Raw genomic sequence first — 16,792 nt, forward strand, 5'->3', positions numbered from 1 at the left:
TTTTCTATACCTAAAAGAGTCTCAAAGCGACTCATTATTATTATTAGGAGACAGACAGGCAAGCCAGTTGGAGGAGGACAGCTGCCCTGAGTGGTGACACTTAAGCCATGAAACATGCTCCTCCTCCAAGCCCTTACCAGAAATATTATGTGGAACAGATTATTAATTTGATTTATAACCTACCTCTTTTGAGATTGCCTCATGGCAGGTTACAATCAGATCATAAAAACAACATAGTAATAACTAAAACAATTAAAAACTCTAGCTACTAAAATTCACCCAGAGGCAGAAAAGACCCTTCCCACTCAAACCCCCCAACAGCGCCTCAGGCCTGTCTTGTCAGATGGAACACAGATGTTATAAATAGAGCAAGAATGTTCATCAGACTCATCTGCTGAACGGGGGTGGGAGACTGGAACTCTGGCAGTACTGCCATCTGATTAATATGTTAAGGGGTTTTTAGGGGGGTTTATATTGTATTTTATTGTTTTATTGTAAACTACCATGAGCCAGTATTGAGAGTGGGGGTATATAAATCTAAAATAAATAAATAAATATATGTATGGAGGGGATCACCCTTGCTCTGACCTCAACCAAAGACCTTGCATAAGTACCCCAATGTGCAGGCTTTTCAGAACTGTGAAAGCTCCGCCAGAGCTCTCAGCTCTACTGGGAGCTCATTCCACCTGGCCTTGGTCGAGGCCAGGTGAACCTCCCGGTAGCCAGGAACCACCAACAGATTAGTACCCGCAGAGCGCAACGTCTTGTGGGGAGCGTAAGGAGATCTCTCGGCTATGTGGGTCCTGCAGAGCGGATTAAATAAAAGGCTAAGGGGTGTTGGGGAGGAGTTAGGGCGGGCCCTGTCCGGGATAAAAACTCTGAGGAGGAATCAGGAGCCGTGAAGCAGCTCCTGATTCGCTCCTCAGAGTGGCAATCCAGGGCCAGAGTGGTAATCCAGGGCCAATAGGCCACTTGGCCCGTCTCCCGGACGGCGCGCCACCAACTCTACAGTCCTCCCAAGCCACCATCCTTGCCGGATGGCCGCCAGGGAAGACCCTTTCCCCACGCCGCTGGGCGGAGGGAAAACTACTTTCCCTCCGCCCGGCGACTGCCCTCGCACGGTGACTGAACTCGTTCCAAACCGACTCAGACCCTCCGTCCCTGCCTGCCCCACCGCATGCTCTTCCTACCCCGGCCACGATCGCCCATCCGCACCCGCTGCTGCCCGGCCCCTTCCCACCCCGACCCACACAGCACAGCTTGCCGATTGCTGCTTACCCGCTTCTCCGTCTGTCCTCGGCCTTCGCTTCCCTCGCCTCTCCCCGGCCAACACCCCCCCGCCGAGCCGCTCCGCCAACAGCTGGGACGCTGTCCCCACTGCCGCGCCTTGCCCGCCGCTGCCAGCGCCGCGGCTGCCCCACCACCACCGAGACGCAGCACTTCTCCGGCTGTACTATAACATGCCACGAACCGCCATCCCCGCAGCTCCCGCCCACTCATGAGCTGCACCGAAAGACAAAAGATAGGACGACTTTACACTATTCAACCCTTACCGCGGAACCCTTACCCAGTCCGGAGGGGGGAGGAGGATAAAGGCTTCTGCAGCCCCACGGACGGCGCAGCCTGCCTCGCTGACCCGCCCCACGGGGTGGCCAGAAGCCCTCTAGCGCCCATTTCATTTAAATGTGAAATGGGCTTTAAATCTAGTCAATTTATAATCCCCTTCCCTTTCCTTTCTCCACAACAGACACCCTGTGAGGTAAGTGAGGCTGAGAGAGCCCGGATATTATTGAAGAAGAAGAGTTGGTTCTTAGATGCCACTTTACTCCACTCGAAGGAGTCTCAAAGCAGCTTTCAGTCGCCTTCCCTTTCCCTTCCCCACAACAGACACCCTGTGAGGTGGATGAGGCTGAGAGAGCCCTGATATCACCGCTCGGTCAGAACAGCTTTCTCAGTGAGCCCAAGGTCACCCAGCTGGCTGCATGTGGAGGAGCAGGGGATCAAACCCAGCTCAGCAGATTAGAAGCTACTGCTCTTAACCACTACACCAAGCTGGCTCTCTCCCTGAAACAGCAAAATCCACTTGCAAACAATCACAGAAGTGCTTTATCGATGGCCCAAGAAGTGCATTATTGTGTGAAAGTGCCACAGGGAAATATCATGCGGTGCAGAGGAGAGGGGCGGTGCTGGTGGCAACACATACCCCCCCCCCTGCACCGCAGCACTGACCTCAGGCTTGAATGGCTGCCAAAGCGGCCGAAGCATGCCAAAGCTCACAAGCCTAATCATCAGCTCAATTCCCACATGTCAATGGCCTAAGTTGTGTGCCAGCTAAGAAAAGAGAAGGCAACGACCCCCCCACCCCCGATTCTACCTCAGCTTGGCTCTCTGATCGTGCAGCCAGCCCTCACCTGTGTGTTTCTTCTTCATTTCCGAGAACCAAAGGAAAGTTCTATCAGTTCAGGCCTTGGTTGTGTCTGGCCCAGCTTTTCGTTTTTACCACAGGCCAGCCAGCCAGCCAGGTCTGGGCACTGCACAAGCAGGGCAGGGATTTCTTTCAAGATAGGCCGCTCAGTTAGTCTGTCCATAGCAAGATGCAAAGAGACAGAGTCCAGCAGGACCTTAATGGCTAACAAAAATTTGTGGCAGAGGTCAAGCTATCAGGAATCACCTGAAATAGTGAACAATGACTCCAGGAAGCTCCTCCCCTGCCATAAGTGTTGTTAGTCCCAAAGGTGCTAAAAGAATGTATTCGTTTATTCTGCCCTTCTTCCCAGTAGGGGCCCAGACGGGCTCACGTTGTTCTCCTCTCCATTTTCACAGAATCATAGAGTTGGAAGGGGCCATACAGGCCATCTAGTCCAACCCCCTGCTCTACGCAGGATCAGCCCTAAGCATCCTAAAGCATCCAAGAAAAGTGTGTATCCAACCTTTGCTTGAAGACTGCCAGGGAGGGGGAACTCCCCCACCTCCTCATGCAGCCCCTTCCACTGCTGAACTGGACTCCTAGAGTGGGAAGGGGCCATGGAGGCCATCTAGTCCCACCCCCTGCTCAGTGCAGGATCAGCCTCAAGCATCCAGGAGAAGGATCTGTCCAGACACGGCTTGAAGACGGCCAGTGAGGGGGAGCTCACCACCTCCTTAGGCAGCCTATTCCACTGCTGAACTACTCTGACTGTGAAAACTTTTTCCCTGATATCTAGCCTATATCATTGTACTTGAAGTTTAAACCCATTACTGCGCGCCCTTTTATCCTCCCAACAATCCTGTGAGGGAGATCAGGCAGAGAGATTGGCCCAAGGTCACCCAGCAAGCTTCCATGGTATGAGAGAAGATTCAAACCTGGGGCTTACACATGCCAGTTGAACACTCTTAACCACAGTGGCTCTCTGGAAACCACTTTGCCAGCCTTTCCCAACTTTTTTACCACTGAGAACCCCCTGAAACATTCCTCAGGCTTTGAGAAACCCCAGAAGCGGGGCAATCAAGCACAACAGGGATGGGAAGCACAGTTGGGTCCTCTCCCACCCGGGTCCCCTCCCCTTCCCATTTCCTCCAGGCCCATCACTGGCCGTTGGGGGGTGGGGTAGGTCAAGTTGACTATATAAAGGTAAAGGTAAAGGTATTCCCTGTGCAAGCACCGAGTCATGTCTGACCCTTGGGGTGACGCCCTCTAGCGTTTTCATGGCAGACTCAATATGGGGTGGTTTGCCAGTGCCTTCCCCAGTCATTACCGTTTACCCCCCCAACAAGCTGGGTACTCATTTTACCGACCTCGGAAGGATGGAAGGCTGAGTCAACCTTGAGCCGGCTGCTGGGATTGAACTCCCAACCTCATGGGCAAAGCTTTCAGGCGGCTGCCTTACCACTTTGCGCCACAAGAGGCTCTTAGTTGACTATATATGGGCATATAATCCTCAAGAAACCCTAAAGTTTCATGAAGCCCTGGTTGAGGAAGCTTGCCTTAGGCCAACCACTGTGACCACACCCTTAAAACTGCACCCAACCTCCAAGAGGAGCCCATTGAGGAATCTAACTGGGGGAACTGATGTGAACAAAGTCCTTCAGTGAGTTGTGGGACAGAAGGAGTTCCTTTGGCTTTGGGCTGTGCCAAAAGTGAACATCCTGTGCTTGTTATCTTTGGATCCCCTCTCCCCCTGGTCCCTCTCCAGGGGATTCATCCCACACTCATCTGGCTATATATTTTAGCCATGTGGGCAGGTCCTGTGAGAGAAGAACGATAAGGAAGGCGCAATGGTGAACCTGGCAAGGACCACGGAGGGAAGACTGGAATCCCCACCAGGGAGAAGCAAACGCCTCCTTGGGATTTCCAGTTGGATCCCTGCCATCACGCTAACCAGTTCACCAGCAGCTCAGCAAGCAAATCATCCCATCAAATTAAAATGAACATGCAAAGCTGCAATCCAGGTATTTTGGAGGTACTGAGAGAAATGCAGCCTCAAACTGGAGTCTAATTTTACATGACATGTTTATCTTGGGCTACGGAAGTGGGACAACCATACTTTAAGTTAAACTGATCCCAAGAAGTCAGTGGGGTTACTTAAAAGTAAACAGCAAGTTGTCGGTAGTGGGAAATGCCATCGAGTTGCGGCTGACTGATGGAAGCCCTGGAGGGTTTTCAAGGCCGGAGACATACAGAGGCGGCTGGTCGTTGCCTGCCTCTGCACAGCAACCCTTTGGCCCTCTCCCATCCCAGGATGAACCAAAGTCAGCCCTGCTGAGCTCCTAAGATGGGCTCGGCTGCATCATCCGGGCCAGGGTGCCTTGCAAGTTACCACTGATACCAGAAAGCCACTTTTAGAAGAGCCTGTCATAACCCACGCCAGCCTCAACCTAAGCAAGCATGCTTTCAATGTTCAACTTCTCCCACTAAAAATTTCCCTCCTGAATCAGAACCTGAAGCTAATAAACATACTAGGAGAAGTCCCCAGCATTTGGTTGATGCTCATTTTTGTCTCCTGCCTGAGACCATGGATGTTCTGAGATGGTCCCCAGAGTCAGGGGGGACAGGAGCGACTAAATTAACACTGAACAAGTCTGGGACCATCTTGCTTGTGGGCCAGTTGAGATGGTCATTGTTTCCCTTGCAAGCCCCATGCGTTCTGAGACACACGTCCATTTGCAAGTGGCTGAATGTTTCTACACCAATGTTTTAATCCTAGCATATCTGTATTGCAAATGACAAATGGTGGTTTTATGCCAATGCCAATGCAACCAAGGAACACTTTATGCTCATGAATGACACTGTGCTTTTAGTTGCTAGCAAAATAAGCATCTTAGTCAGAAATAGGGTTGCGTGCTCCGGTGTGCTTTGGTGAGCACCGCAGCCTGAGGTGTCCAGCACGCCGGATTGCACAACCCTAGTCAGAAACATGGCTAGCGCACCCCCCCCCCCCAGAGGTGTTGAATGCATGTATCTCACTAGAGTAATGGGGAAGGTGGATACTTACAGAAGCAGAGGAAGAGGGTGTCTACGCACATGGCATACACACTGAAAAATCCATGTGCAATGAGATAGGAGCCAATGACAACAGTCTACAAGAGAAAACAAGCATTCATTTCAGTGCCATGACCCAGTTCTTCCCACAGTTGTGAACCAGATTTAGGTGGGTTGCCGTGCTGGTCTAAAGCAGTAAAACAAAAGTCGAGTCCTGGGAACCTTGAAGGCCAAGGAAGTGGGCAGAAGCTTTTGTGTGCATGTACACTTTTCCAGATACATACGTGCATTTGGATATCCAGATGCTTCTTTTCCTGACCAAAGAAGTGTGTATGCACAGGAATGTCCTTCAGTGAGAATAAAAGTTGGTTGGTCTTAAAGGTGTCCCTGGACTCAAACCTAGTTCAGGTATGAACCAGAACAGGTAGGACAGCTTGACTGAAGTCCTTTGGCATCTGAGAGACCAGCAAGATTTTAGGGGGACGTGCTTTTCAGAGCCAAAGCTCCCTTGGTCAGATACAAGCCAGAGGGGAGATCCCACGGCCTTCTAGCCCAGTTTGAAGGTGGGAGGGATGTTGTCCAGAAGGAGCTCAGGGCTCTGTGGGGATGTGTGCTTCAGCACAGCTCGGACACCTCGGTGATCACTGAAGCCTGAGGCCTATACACCGCCTGGGACTTCGGAAATCACCAAGGTGGCCGTGTCAAAGCGCACATCCCTAGGACTCAGAGGGGCAATGCACACGGTGAGCGGCTCAGGTAGAGCGGGGGAGAGATGCTCATGGGCAGAAAACCCATACCTGCAGTGGGCACCTGCAGAGGCAGCCTCTTCACATCTAGCAGTGACTATATCAATGACATAATATCAAGGTTGTTCCAATATTTCCTCTGAAAATGAAGGTTGACTTTGCCTCCCTTCTCCCATGCCTCAATAAGCAACAAGGCCAAGCGAGAGGCCTCCCCAGGGGTCTCTCATCACCAGCAAAGGAAGTGTCAGCTCTCCAGGCACAGCCAGGTCAAATGCCCACCCAGCAGTAGCTACCAAGTACCAACCAGAATAGGGACCCAGTAGTAGTTCAGGGATGGTGCGGAGTCTTGAATCGGTTTTATCCTTTGGGTGAAAAAGAAGAAGGCGAGAATGCCTGAAGGGGAAAGAAAGAAAGTGGACTGAATTACAAACATTTCTGACGCATCTCCCACTTAAACGTTTAAAGCGGGGGTATAAAACCTCTCTCTCTCTCTCTCTCTCTCTCTCTCTCTCTCTCTCTCTCTCTCTATGTCTCTTTGGCCCCTTCATCCCTCAGCTTGGCCCAGAGTCCTGTCCTGTCCTGTCCTGTCCTCCCCTCCCCTCCCCCCCCTCCCCTCCTCGGACCCGTGTACTGTTCTGACCCACAAAACACCAGTATGAACCGAGTGCATTCTGTGCCTGTTTCTTCCCATCACTAGCAGCTAAAACAGCCCGATGGGACAGAACGGACAGGAAGAAAGGTGGGCAAATACAGAGAACTGGAAATGACTCACCGACACTCCCTACAATCAGGAGTTTGCCAAGGAAAAGCAGGAAGTCTGTCACTTTATCCAGAACAGCTACCCTGAAAGGGCAAGAGAGGGGCAAGTAACATGCTAACCTGTTTTCAGAGAATGTTCTAACTTTACCCCCCCCCCACCGCCCAAGGCACTCCTGGGAAGATCTGCTGTTCCCCTCCCCGGGCCCAGTTCAAGCCACATGCAATAAGGGACCAGCCTGTCAGTCCCCCTGGGTGTAGGAAATCTGGGGCTTCACTGGGAAAAGCCACTCCAAAAAGGTTGCTGTTTGGGGCTTACAACTTGAGCCCGACCACACCCAAGCCACATGAGCTACACCAAGGTGGCCCAACAAGACGAGCACAAAAGGCCGCCTTCAATGGCATTGGTCCATTCAAGGTAAAAGACTGCCTGCTGAGACTGGCAACAGCTCTCCGGGGTCTCAGGTGGAGGTCTTTCCCATCTCCTCCTGCCTAGTCCTTTGAGCTGGAGATGCTGGGGATCAAACAGGGGACCTTCTCTACACAAAGCAGAGGCTTTGTCCCTAAGCCACAGCCCCTGCCTGCCCCATGGAGCAAAGGAGTCATGCTGGAGTCAAACCTGGAGATACGGCAGCCCACAAGCACTTGGACAGACTCACCACCACCCTGGCCAAAGTGACTGGCAGGTAGAAACAAAATGGCGGCTCATTGGCAGGGCCTCACCTGATGATATTCCTCATGAGCAGGAAAAAGGCATTCCTGGCAGAAGTGCAGAAGTTGGTGCCATAAATGGCAATCTGGAGGAGAACCACCCAAAACAATACAGATGTTAAACCAGAGTGACTGGGCAAGACTTATTTGGAGGTGCATTAGAGTACTTTGTTGTCATGCTAAAGCCAGCCTTTCAGAGCTGGTTACTCCAAGGTAGATGTTTCCCAGGCATTTTGTTTGTACCAGTGTTATAACCTGTGCTCCATGGTTACTGGGGGGTGGGGAAAAGATACTCTGCTGTTCTCTTAGAATCATAGAATCATAGAATCATAGAATCATAGAGTTGGAAGGGGCCATACAGGCCATCTAGTCCAACCCCCTGCTCAACGCAGGATTAGCCCTAAGCATCCTAAAGCATCCAAGAAAAGTGTGTATCCAACCTTTGCTTGAAGACTTCCAGTGAGGGGGCGCTCACCACCTCCTTAGGCAGCCTATTCCACTGCTGAACTACTCTGACTGTGAAAAACTTTTTCCTGATATCTAGCCTATATCGTTGTACTTGAAGTTTAAACCCATTACTGCGTGTCCTTTCCTCTGCAGCCAGCAGAAACAGCATCCTGCCCTCCTCCAAGTGACAACCTTTCAAATACTTAAAGAGGGCTATCATGTCCCCTCTCAACCTCCTTTTCTCCAGGCTGAACATTCCCAATTCCCTCAACCTATCTTCATAGGGCTTGGTCCCTTGGCCCCAGATCATCTTCGTTGCTCTCCTCTGTACCCTTTCAATTTTATCGATGTCCTTCTTGAAGTGAGGCCTCCAGAACTGCACACAGTACTCCAGGTGTGGTCTGACCAGTGCCGTATACAATGGGACTATGACATCTTGTGATTTTGATGTGATGCCTCTGTTGATACAGCCCAAAATGGCATTTGCCTTTTTTACCGCTGCATCACACTGCCTGCTCATGTTTAGTTTACAATCCACAAGTACCCCAAGGTCTCGTTCACACACAGTGCTACCTAGAAGCGTATCCCCCATCCAGTAGGCATGCTTTTCATTTTTCTGACCCAGATGCAGAACTTTACACTTATCTTTATTAAATTGCATCTTGTTCTCATTTGCCCATTTTTCCATTGTGTTCAGATCTCGTTGAACTCTGTCTCTATCTTCCGGAGTATTTGCCAGTCCTCCCAATTTGGTGTCATCTGCAAACTTGATGAGTAGTCCCTCCACCCCCTCATCTAGATCATTAATAAATATGTTAAAAAGTACCGGGCCGAGCACCGAGCCCTGAGGTACCCCGCTACTCACCTCTCTCCAGTCTGATGAAACACCATTGACAACAACTCTTTGAGTGCGGTTCTCTAACCAATTCCCTATCCACCTAACTATCTGAAAATCCAGATTGCAGTCCTTCAACTTATCCATAAGAACATCATGGGGAACCTTGTCAAAAGCTTTACTAAAATCCAAGTAAATGACATCAACCGAATTTCCTCGATCCAGCAAACCTGTTACTTGGTCAAAAAAGGAAACTAGGTTGGTCTGGCAGGACCTGTTGGAGACAAATCCATGCTGACTTCCTTGGATCACCAAATTATCCACCAGATGTTTGCAGATCACTCCCTTTAATATCTGTTCCATTATCTTCCCCACAACGGAGGTCAGACTCACTGGTCTGTAGTTTCCCGGGTCATCCTTCCTCCCTTTTTTGAAGATCGGAATAACGTTTGCTCTTTTCCAGTCCTCCGGGACATCTCCAGTCCTTAAAGAGGTTCCGAAGATGATGGACAAGGGCTGTGCAAGTTCTCTGGAAAGTTCTTTGAGTACTCTCGGGTGCATTTCATCTGGACCAGGGGATTTGAACTCATCCAGTGCAGCTAAATGCCTCTCGACAACCTCTCTATCCATGTTAACCTGCCACCCAGACACTATCCTTTGGCTACAGCCATCTCTAGATGTGCCTAAACACTTTGACCTGTGGGAAAAAACAGATGTAAAATAGGCACTAAGCCTTTCTGCTTTCTCTGCATCTTTCGTTAGAGTTTGTCCATCCGCACCCAACAGCGGGCCTATTGCCTCCTTTACTTTACGTTTGCTCCTCACGTAACTGAAAAATCTTTTCTTGTTACAGTGGGCTTCCCTGGCCAATCTTAGCTCACTCTCAGATTTGGCCTTTCTGATGATTGATCTACAGTGCCTAGTAACCTGTAGGTACTCTTCTTTAGAGCTCTGTCCTTCCCTCCATTTCCTGAACATTTTCCTTTTCTTTCTTAGTTCCTCTTGAAGTTCTCTGTTCATCCAAATAGGCTTCTTAGAGCTCCTGCAGTGTTTTCGTATTTCTGGAATAGTCATTGATTGAGCATGCAATAGCTCTTGTTTGAGTAGCACCCACCCTTCACATGCTCCCTTCCCTTCCAGCATTCTCGTCCATGGTATGACACTCATCATGTCTCTGAGTTTATTAAAGTTTGCCCTACGAAAATCCAACATCCACGTCTGGCTACAAGCTTCCTTGGCTCCCCATCTCAAAAAGAATTCTATGAGGACATGGTCACTTCCCCCTAGGGTCCCCACCTCCTTCACCTCATCCACCAACTCTTGCCTGTTGCCTCCCCTTCCCTCAGTCTTCCCATTACACCCCAAATTTTAACCAATGAGAGCAACCTTGCCCACTTCTTATGGAAGCTAACCAGGCTTCCATGCAAGATAGAACCCTTGTGGTCCTGAGGAAGTTAGCGTGGAAGGTCCCAAATAATCAAGGGCACCTAAGGATTGGACAACTGGCTGACTGCTGTGTTGTATTTGCTGTGGCTATGCATGACCAAACATTAATGTTTGCCAAACGAGAATCCAACGTGTGGAAGATCCAAACGAGAATCCAACGTATGGAAGATAATCAGCAGGAGCGGGAAAAAGTGGCAGAAGACAAGTTCGAAGTCCTGGAAGTAGAATCTAAAGCCAGGAACGTAAAAATTAAAGACGTACCGGAAGAATTTGGGAAAACAGACCTGAGGAAGGAAATTACCGAAAGCCTCGAAGATTATTTGGAGGAGGAAGAGATCCGGATTGACAAAGTATATAGTGTATACTCAAAGGCTGCCGCACGCAAGAAACAACCAAGAGATATTCTTGTAAGTTTCGATAGCAAAGTAGTAAGAAATAACTTGCTCCAAAAGCATCGGGAGACGCCGCTGAAATTGGCAGACCAAGAAATACAAATCTTTCAAGATTTGCCAGCAGACACACTACGGAAAAGAGCACAATTTCATTTTTTGCGACAGATCCTAATTGCCAAAGAGATAAGATACTTTTGGAGAATTCCATTTGCCCTGGAAGTGATATTACCATCGGGAAGAAAAACTATCCGAACGCTCCAACAGGCTCAAGAGCTTGCCGACAACTTATCTCAAGGCACCTCAGGGGCAGGATCACCTAAGACTTCCCCAACAAGAGCGGAAACTACGCGTCGATTAGTTCAACTCTGCGACGATAGATCATCCCATCTAACACAAGCAACGGGAACACAAGCCACCCCTCCTCAAGCAGAACAAGGAGCAACCGCACCAACACGAAAGAATGGAGAAGCTAAAGGTGCTATCCGTAAACGCTAATGGCCTGAATTCACCGGCCAAACGCACCAAATTTTTCAATCAACTGAAAAAATTGAGAGCAGATATTTACTGTATACAGGAAACACACGTGAGGAAAAAAAATCTAAATGTATTATCAACAACAAACAATGTTTTCTTGTTCTTAGAAATAACAGATCTACCCTTCCCTAATTAACATGCACCCATGGCTCTACGAGGGAAGCCCTACAAACTTCGCTACCCATTTGTGATGGTCCATGTGGGAACGAATGACGTGTCGCTGAATACCATCGCTCCTATTAAAAAAGACTATCAAGATCTGGGGAGGAGGCTCAAGCAAATGGGGGCACAAGTGGTATTCACTTCAATCTTGCCTGTCAAGGGAAGAGGAATGCGTCGGGAGAGGAAGATAATGGAGGTGAATCACTGGCTGCGTAGTTGGTGCTGGCAGGAGATTTGGTTTCTGGGACCATGGGATAGGCTTTCTTGAGGAAGGCCTACTAGCACCTGATGGACTGCACTTATCGAAATTGGGGAAGAATGTGTTTGGCAGGAACCTGGGGAGATTCATCAGGAGAGCTTTAAACTAAAGCCACAAGGGGAAGGAGACGTTCAACATAGAGAGTGTATGGAAGGAAAACGATCGGAGGCAGCCCAACCGGCAAGGCCAGCTCATAGGGAACCAAAAGTAAAAGGATTCAGATGTCTTTATACTAACGCCCGAAGCATGGGCAATAAAAAGGAAGAGCTGGAACTTCTCATGCTGATGGAAAGGTATGATCTAGTAGGCATCACAGAAACTTGGTGGAATGATTCTCATGACTGGAATGTAATGGTGGATGGATATGAACTGTTCAGAAAAAACAGAATAGATCGAAGAGGTGGAGGAGTGGCACTGTATGTGAGGAAAGGGCTTACCTGTCAGGAAAGTCTAGTGAAGGAGAGCATATCTACAGTGGAAAGCATCTGGGTGAAAATAAGCGAGGGGAAAACAAACAGTGTGGTGGTTGGTGTCTGCTACCGACCGCCTGACGAACGAGAGGATGTGGATGCTGCACTTTGTGAGCAGCTTGAGAAAATATCCAAGCGGCAGGACCTTGTCATCATGGGTGACTTCAATTTCCCAGATGTGTGCTCAGTCATGCAACTTTCTGACCTGCCTGGCTGACAATTTCATTTATCAAATGGTAGATGAACCCACAAGAGGTTCAGCCATACTGGACTTAATACTGACCAACAGGCAAGAGTTGGTGGATGAGGTGAAGGAGGTGGGGACCCTAGGGAGAAGTGACCATGTCCTCATAGAATTCCTTTTGAGATGGGGAGCCAAGGAAGCTTGTAGACAGATGCGGATGCTGGATTTTTGTAGGGCAAACTTTAATAAACTCAGAGACATGATGAGTGTCATACCATGGACGAGAATGCTGGAAGGGAAGGGAGCATGTGAAGGGTGGGCGCTACTCAAACAACAGCTATTGCATGCTCAATCAATGACTATCCCAGAAAGACGAAAACATTGCAGGAGCTCTACGAAGCCTATTTGGATGAACAGAGAACTTCAACAGGAACTAAGAAGGAAAAGGAAAATATTCAGGAAATGGAGGGAAGGACAGAGCTCTAAAGAAGAGTACCTACAGGTTACTAGGCACTGTAGATCAATCATAAGAAAGGCCAAAGCTGAGAGTGAACTAAGATTGGCAAGGGAAGCCCACTGTAACAAGAAAAGATTTTTCAGTTATGTGAGGAGCAAACGTAAAGTAAAGGAGGCAATAAGCCCACTGTTGGGTGCGGATGGACAAACTCTAGCGGAAGATGCAGAGAAAGCAGAAAGGCCTATTTTACATCTGTTTTTCCCCACAGGTCAAAGGGTTTAGGCACGTCTAAAGATGGCAGTAGCCAAAGGATAGTGTCTGGGTGGCAGGTTGACATGGATAGACAGGTTGTTGAAAGGCATTTAGCTGCACTGGATGAGTTCAAATCCCCTGGGCCGGATGAAATGCACCCAAGAGTGCTCAAAGAACTTTCCGGAGAACTTGCAGAACCCTTGTCCATCATCTTCGGGACCTCTTTAAGATGTCCCGGAGGACTGGAAGAGAGCAAACGTTATTCCGATCTTCAAAAAAGGAAGGAAGGATGTCCCGGGAAACTACAGACCAGTGAGTCTGACCTCGGTTGTGGGGAAGATAATGGAGCAAATATTAAAGGGAGCAATCTGCAAACATCTGGACGACAATTTGGTGATCCAAGGAAGTCAGCATGGATTTGTCTCCAACAGGTCCTGCCAGACCAACCTGGTTTCCTTTTTTTGACCAAGTAACAGGTTTGCTGGATCGGGGAAATTCGGTTGATGTCATTTACTTGGATTTTAGTAAAGCTTTTGACAAGGTTCCCCATGATGTTCTGATGGATAAGTTGAAGGACTGCAATCTGGATTTTCAGATAGTTAAGTGGATAGGGAATTGGTTTGAGAACCACACTCAAAGAGTTGTTGTCAATGGTGTTTCATCAGACTGGAGAGAGGTAAGTAGCGGGGTACCTCAGGGCTCGGTGGTTTGCCCGGTACTTTTTAACATATTTATTAATGATCTAGATAAGGGGGTGGAGGGACTACTCATCAAGTTTGCAGATGACACCAAATTGGGAGGACTGGCAAATACTCCGGAAGATAGAGACAGAGTTCAACGAGATCTGAACACAATGGGAAAATGGGCAAATGAGAACAAGATGCAATTTAATAAAGATAAATGTAAAGTTCTGCATCTGTGTCAGAAAAATGAAAAACATGCCTACTGGATGGGGGATACGCTTCTAGGTAACACTGTGTGTGTACGAGACCTTGGGGTACTTGTGGATTGTAAACTAAACATGAGCAGGCAGTGTGATGCAGCGGTAAAAAAGGCGAATGCCATTTTGGGCTGTATCAACAGGGGCATCACATCAAAATCACAAGATGTCATAGTCCCCTTCTATATGGCACTGGTCAGACCACACCTGGAGTACTGTGTGCAGTTCTGGAGGCCTCACTTCAAGAAGGACGTAGATAAAATTGAAAGGGTACAGAGGAGAGCGACGAAGATGATCTGGGGTCAAGGGACCAAGCCCTATGAAGATAGGTTGAGGGACTTGGGAATGTTCAGCCTGGAGAAAAGGAGGTTGAGAGGGGACATGATAGCCCTCTTTAAGTATTTGAAAGGTTGTCACTTGGAGGAGGGCAGGATGCTGTTTCTGTTGGCTGCAGAGGAGAGGACATGCAGTAATGGGTTTAAACTTCAAGTACAACGATATAGCCTAGATATCAGGGAAAAAATTTTCACAGTCAGAGTAGTTCAGCAGTGGAATAGGCTGCCTAAGGAGGTGGTGAGCTCCCCCTCACTGGAAGTCTTCAAGCAAAGGTTGGATGCACACTTTTCTTGGATGCTTTAGGATACTTATGGCTAATCCTGCGTTGAGCAGGGGGTTGGACTAGATGCCCTGTATGGCCCCTTCCAACTCTATGATTCTATGATTACATGATTCTAAACCCTGGCACACATCTATTTCTATTTAAGAATGGTGTCATACAGACATGCCTTTCAAATCTTTCCTTTCCTTTCCTATTGTGAAGACCCTGATCGCCAGTTCACATGTTCTTGCCATGAATATTAGATTGTATTTTGAAAGGGGGCAGGGGAATATATGTTTATGTTTCTATGCTGAGTTCTTTTGGCCTGTTTGGCCAAGGTCCACCAGTGGCTATTAGTACAAGGTATAGAGGGAGCACCCTTGATGACATGATGATAAAGGAAATATTTGCAACCTTCTAACTGATCATACCCCCTTCAAGGATCACTGCCTTGTTTGGGAAAGGGGCTTGCGTAGCTCAGTGAAGCTATGAGCTATGCCGTGCAGGGCCACCCAAGACGGACAGGTCATAGCTGAGAGCTCTGCCAAAGGTGATTCACTGGAGAAGGAAGTGGCAAACCAGTATCTGTGCCATGAAATCCCAATGGACAAGTTCAAAAGGCAAAACGATATGACGCCGGAAGATGAGCCCCTCAGGTCGGAAGGTGTCCAATATGCTACTGGGGATGAGCAGACTGCTAGTACGAGTAACGCCAGAATGAATGAAGCGACTGGGCCAAAGCCCAGGACAAAGGACATTCAGTTGTGGAGGGAACTGGAGGTGAAAAGACAGTCCGATGCTGTAAAGACTTTTATTCCATAGGAACCTGGAACGTCAGATCCATGAATCAAAGCAAGCTGGACGTGGTGAAACAAGAGATGACAAGACTGAACATCGACATTTTAGGAATCAGTGAACTAAAATGGACAGGAGTGGGTGAATTTAATTCAGATGACCATCAGGTATACTATTGTGGACAAGAATCTCTCAGAAGAAATGGAGTAGCCTTCATAATCAAGAATAGGAAAAGCAGTATTGGGATGCAATCCCCAAAATGACAGAATGATCTCAGTTCGAATCCAAGGCAAACCATTCAACATCACAGTAATCCAGGTCTATGCCCCAACCACTGCTGCTAAAGAGGATGAAGTTAACCAGTTCTATGAAGCCCTACAACACCTTCTAGAAGCAACGCCAAAAATGATGTGCTTATCATCATGGGGGATTGGAATGCTAAAGCAGGAAGCCAAAAGATAACTGGGATAACAGGCAAGTTTGGCCTTGGATTTACAAAATGAAGCAGGGCACAGGCTGGTAGAATTTTGTCAAGAGAATACAATGGTCATAGCAAACACTTTTTTCCAACAACCCAAGAGACAACTCTACACATGGACAACACCAGACACAGGAATCAGATTGACTATGTGCTCTGCAGCCAAAGATGGCTGTCTCCTGAGAAACCTCTATGCAGGTCAAGAAGCAACAGTGAGAACTGAACATGGAATCACTGATTGGTTCAAAATTGAGAAAGGAATTCGGCAAGGCTGTATACTGTCGCCTTGCCTATTTAGCTTGTATGCGGAGCACATCATGAGAAAGGCGGGGTTAGATGAGTCACAAATTGGGATTAAGATTGCAGGGAGAAATATCAACAACCTCAGATATGCAGATGATACCACTCTAATGGCAGAAAGCGAAGAGGAACTAAAGAGCATGTTGATGCGAGTGAATGAGGAAAGTGCAAAAGCTGGCTTGAAACTCAACATCAAGAAAACGAAGATCATGGCATCCGGCACTCTCAATTCCTGGCAAATAGATGGGGAAGAAATGAAGGTAGTGACAAATTTTATTTTCCTGGGCTCCAAGATCACTGCAGGTGGGGACTGCAGCAAAGAAATTAAAAGACGCTTGCTCCTGGGGAGGAAAGCTATGGCAAATCTAGACAGCATCCTAAAAAACAGAGACATCACCCTGCCAACAAAAGTGCATCTAGTCAAGGCTATGGTCTTCCCAGTTGCAATGTATGGCTGTGAAAGTTGGACCATAAGGAAGGCCGATCGTCAAAGAATTGAGGCTTTTGAACTCTGGTGCTGGAGAAGACTCTTGCGAGTCCCTTGGACTGCAAGGCGAACAAACCGGTCAGTC

At 48.3% G+C, this 16,792-nt stretch overlaps 1 protein-coding gene across 8 annotated transcripts in view; it reads right to left on the bottom strand.

Moving 5' to 3' along the window:
• Positions 1-16,792, bottom strand: part of SLC44A2 (solute carrier family 44 member 2 (CTL2 blood group)) — a 97,654-nt gene that overhangs the window by 25,891 nt on the left and 54,971 nt on the right. For all 8 annotated transcript variants that reach the window (XM_077346123.1, XM_077346124.1, XM_077346125.1 and 5 more), the window contains 4 exons: positions 7,684-7,757; positions 6,977-7,047; positions 6,509-6,597; positions 5,472-5,556 (listed from right to left, as the gene is read on the bottom strand). In XM_077346123.1, the coding sequence (XP_077202238.1) occupies positions 5,472-5,556; positions 6,509-6,597; positions 6,977-7,047; positions 7,684-7,757 (319 nt within the window). The remainder of the gene's footprint in view (positions 1-5,471; positions 5,557-6,508; positions 6,598-6,976; positions 7,048-7,683; positions 7,758-16,792) is intronic.

This window comes from Paroedura picta, chromosome 7 (assembly GCF_049243985.1).
Source record: "Paroedura picta isolate Pp20150507F chromosome 7, Ppicta_v3.0, whole genome shotgun sequence".
Lineage (NCBI taxonomy): Eukaryota > Metazoa > Chordata > Lepidosauria > Squamata > Gekkonidae > Paroedura > Paroedura picta.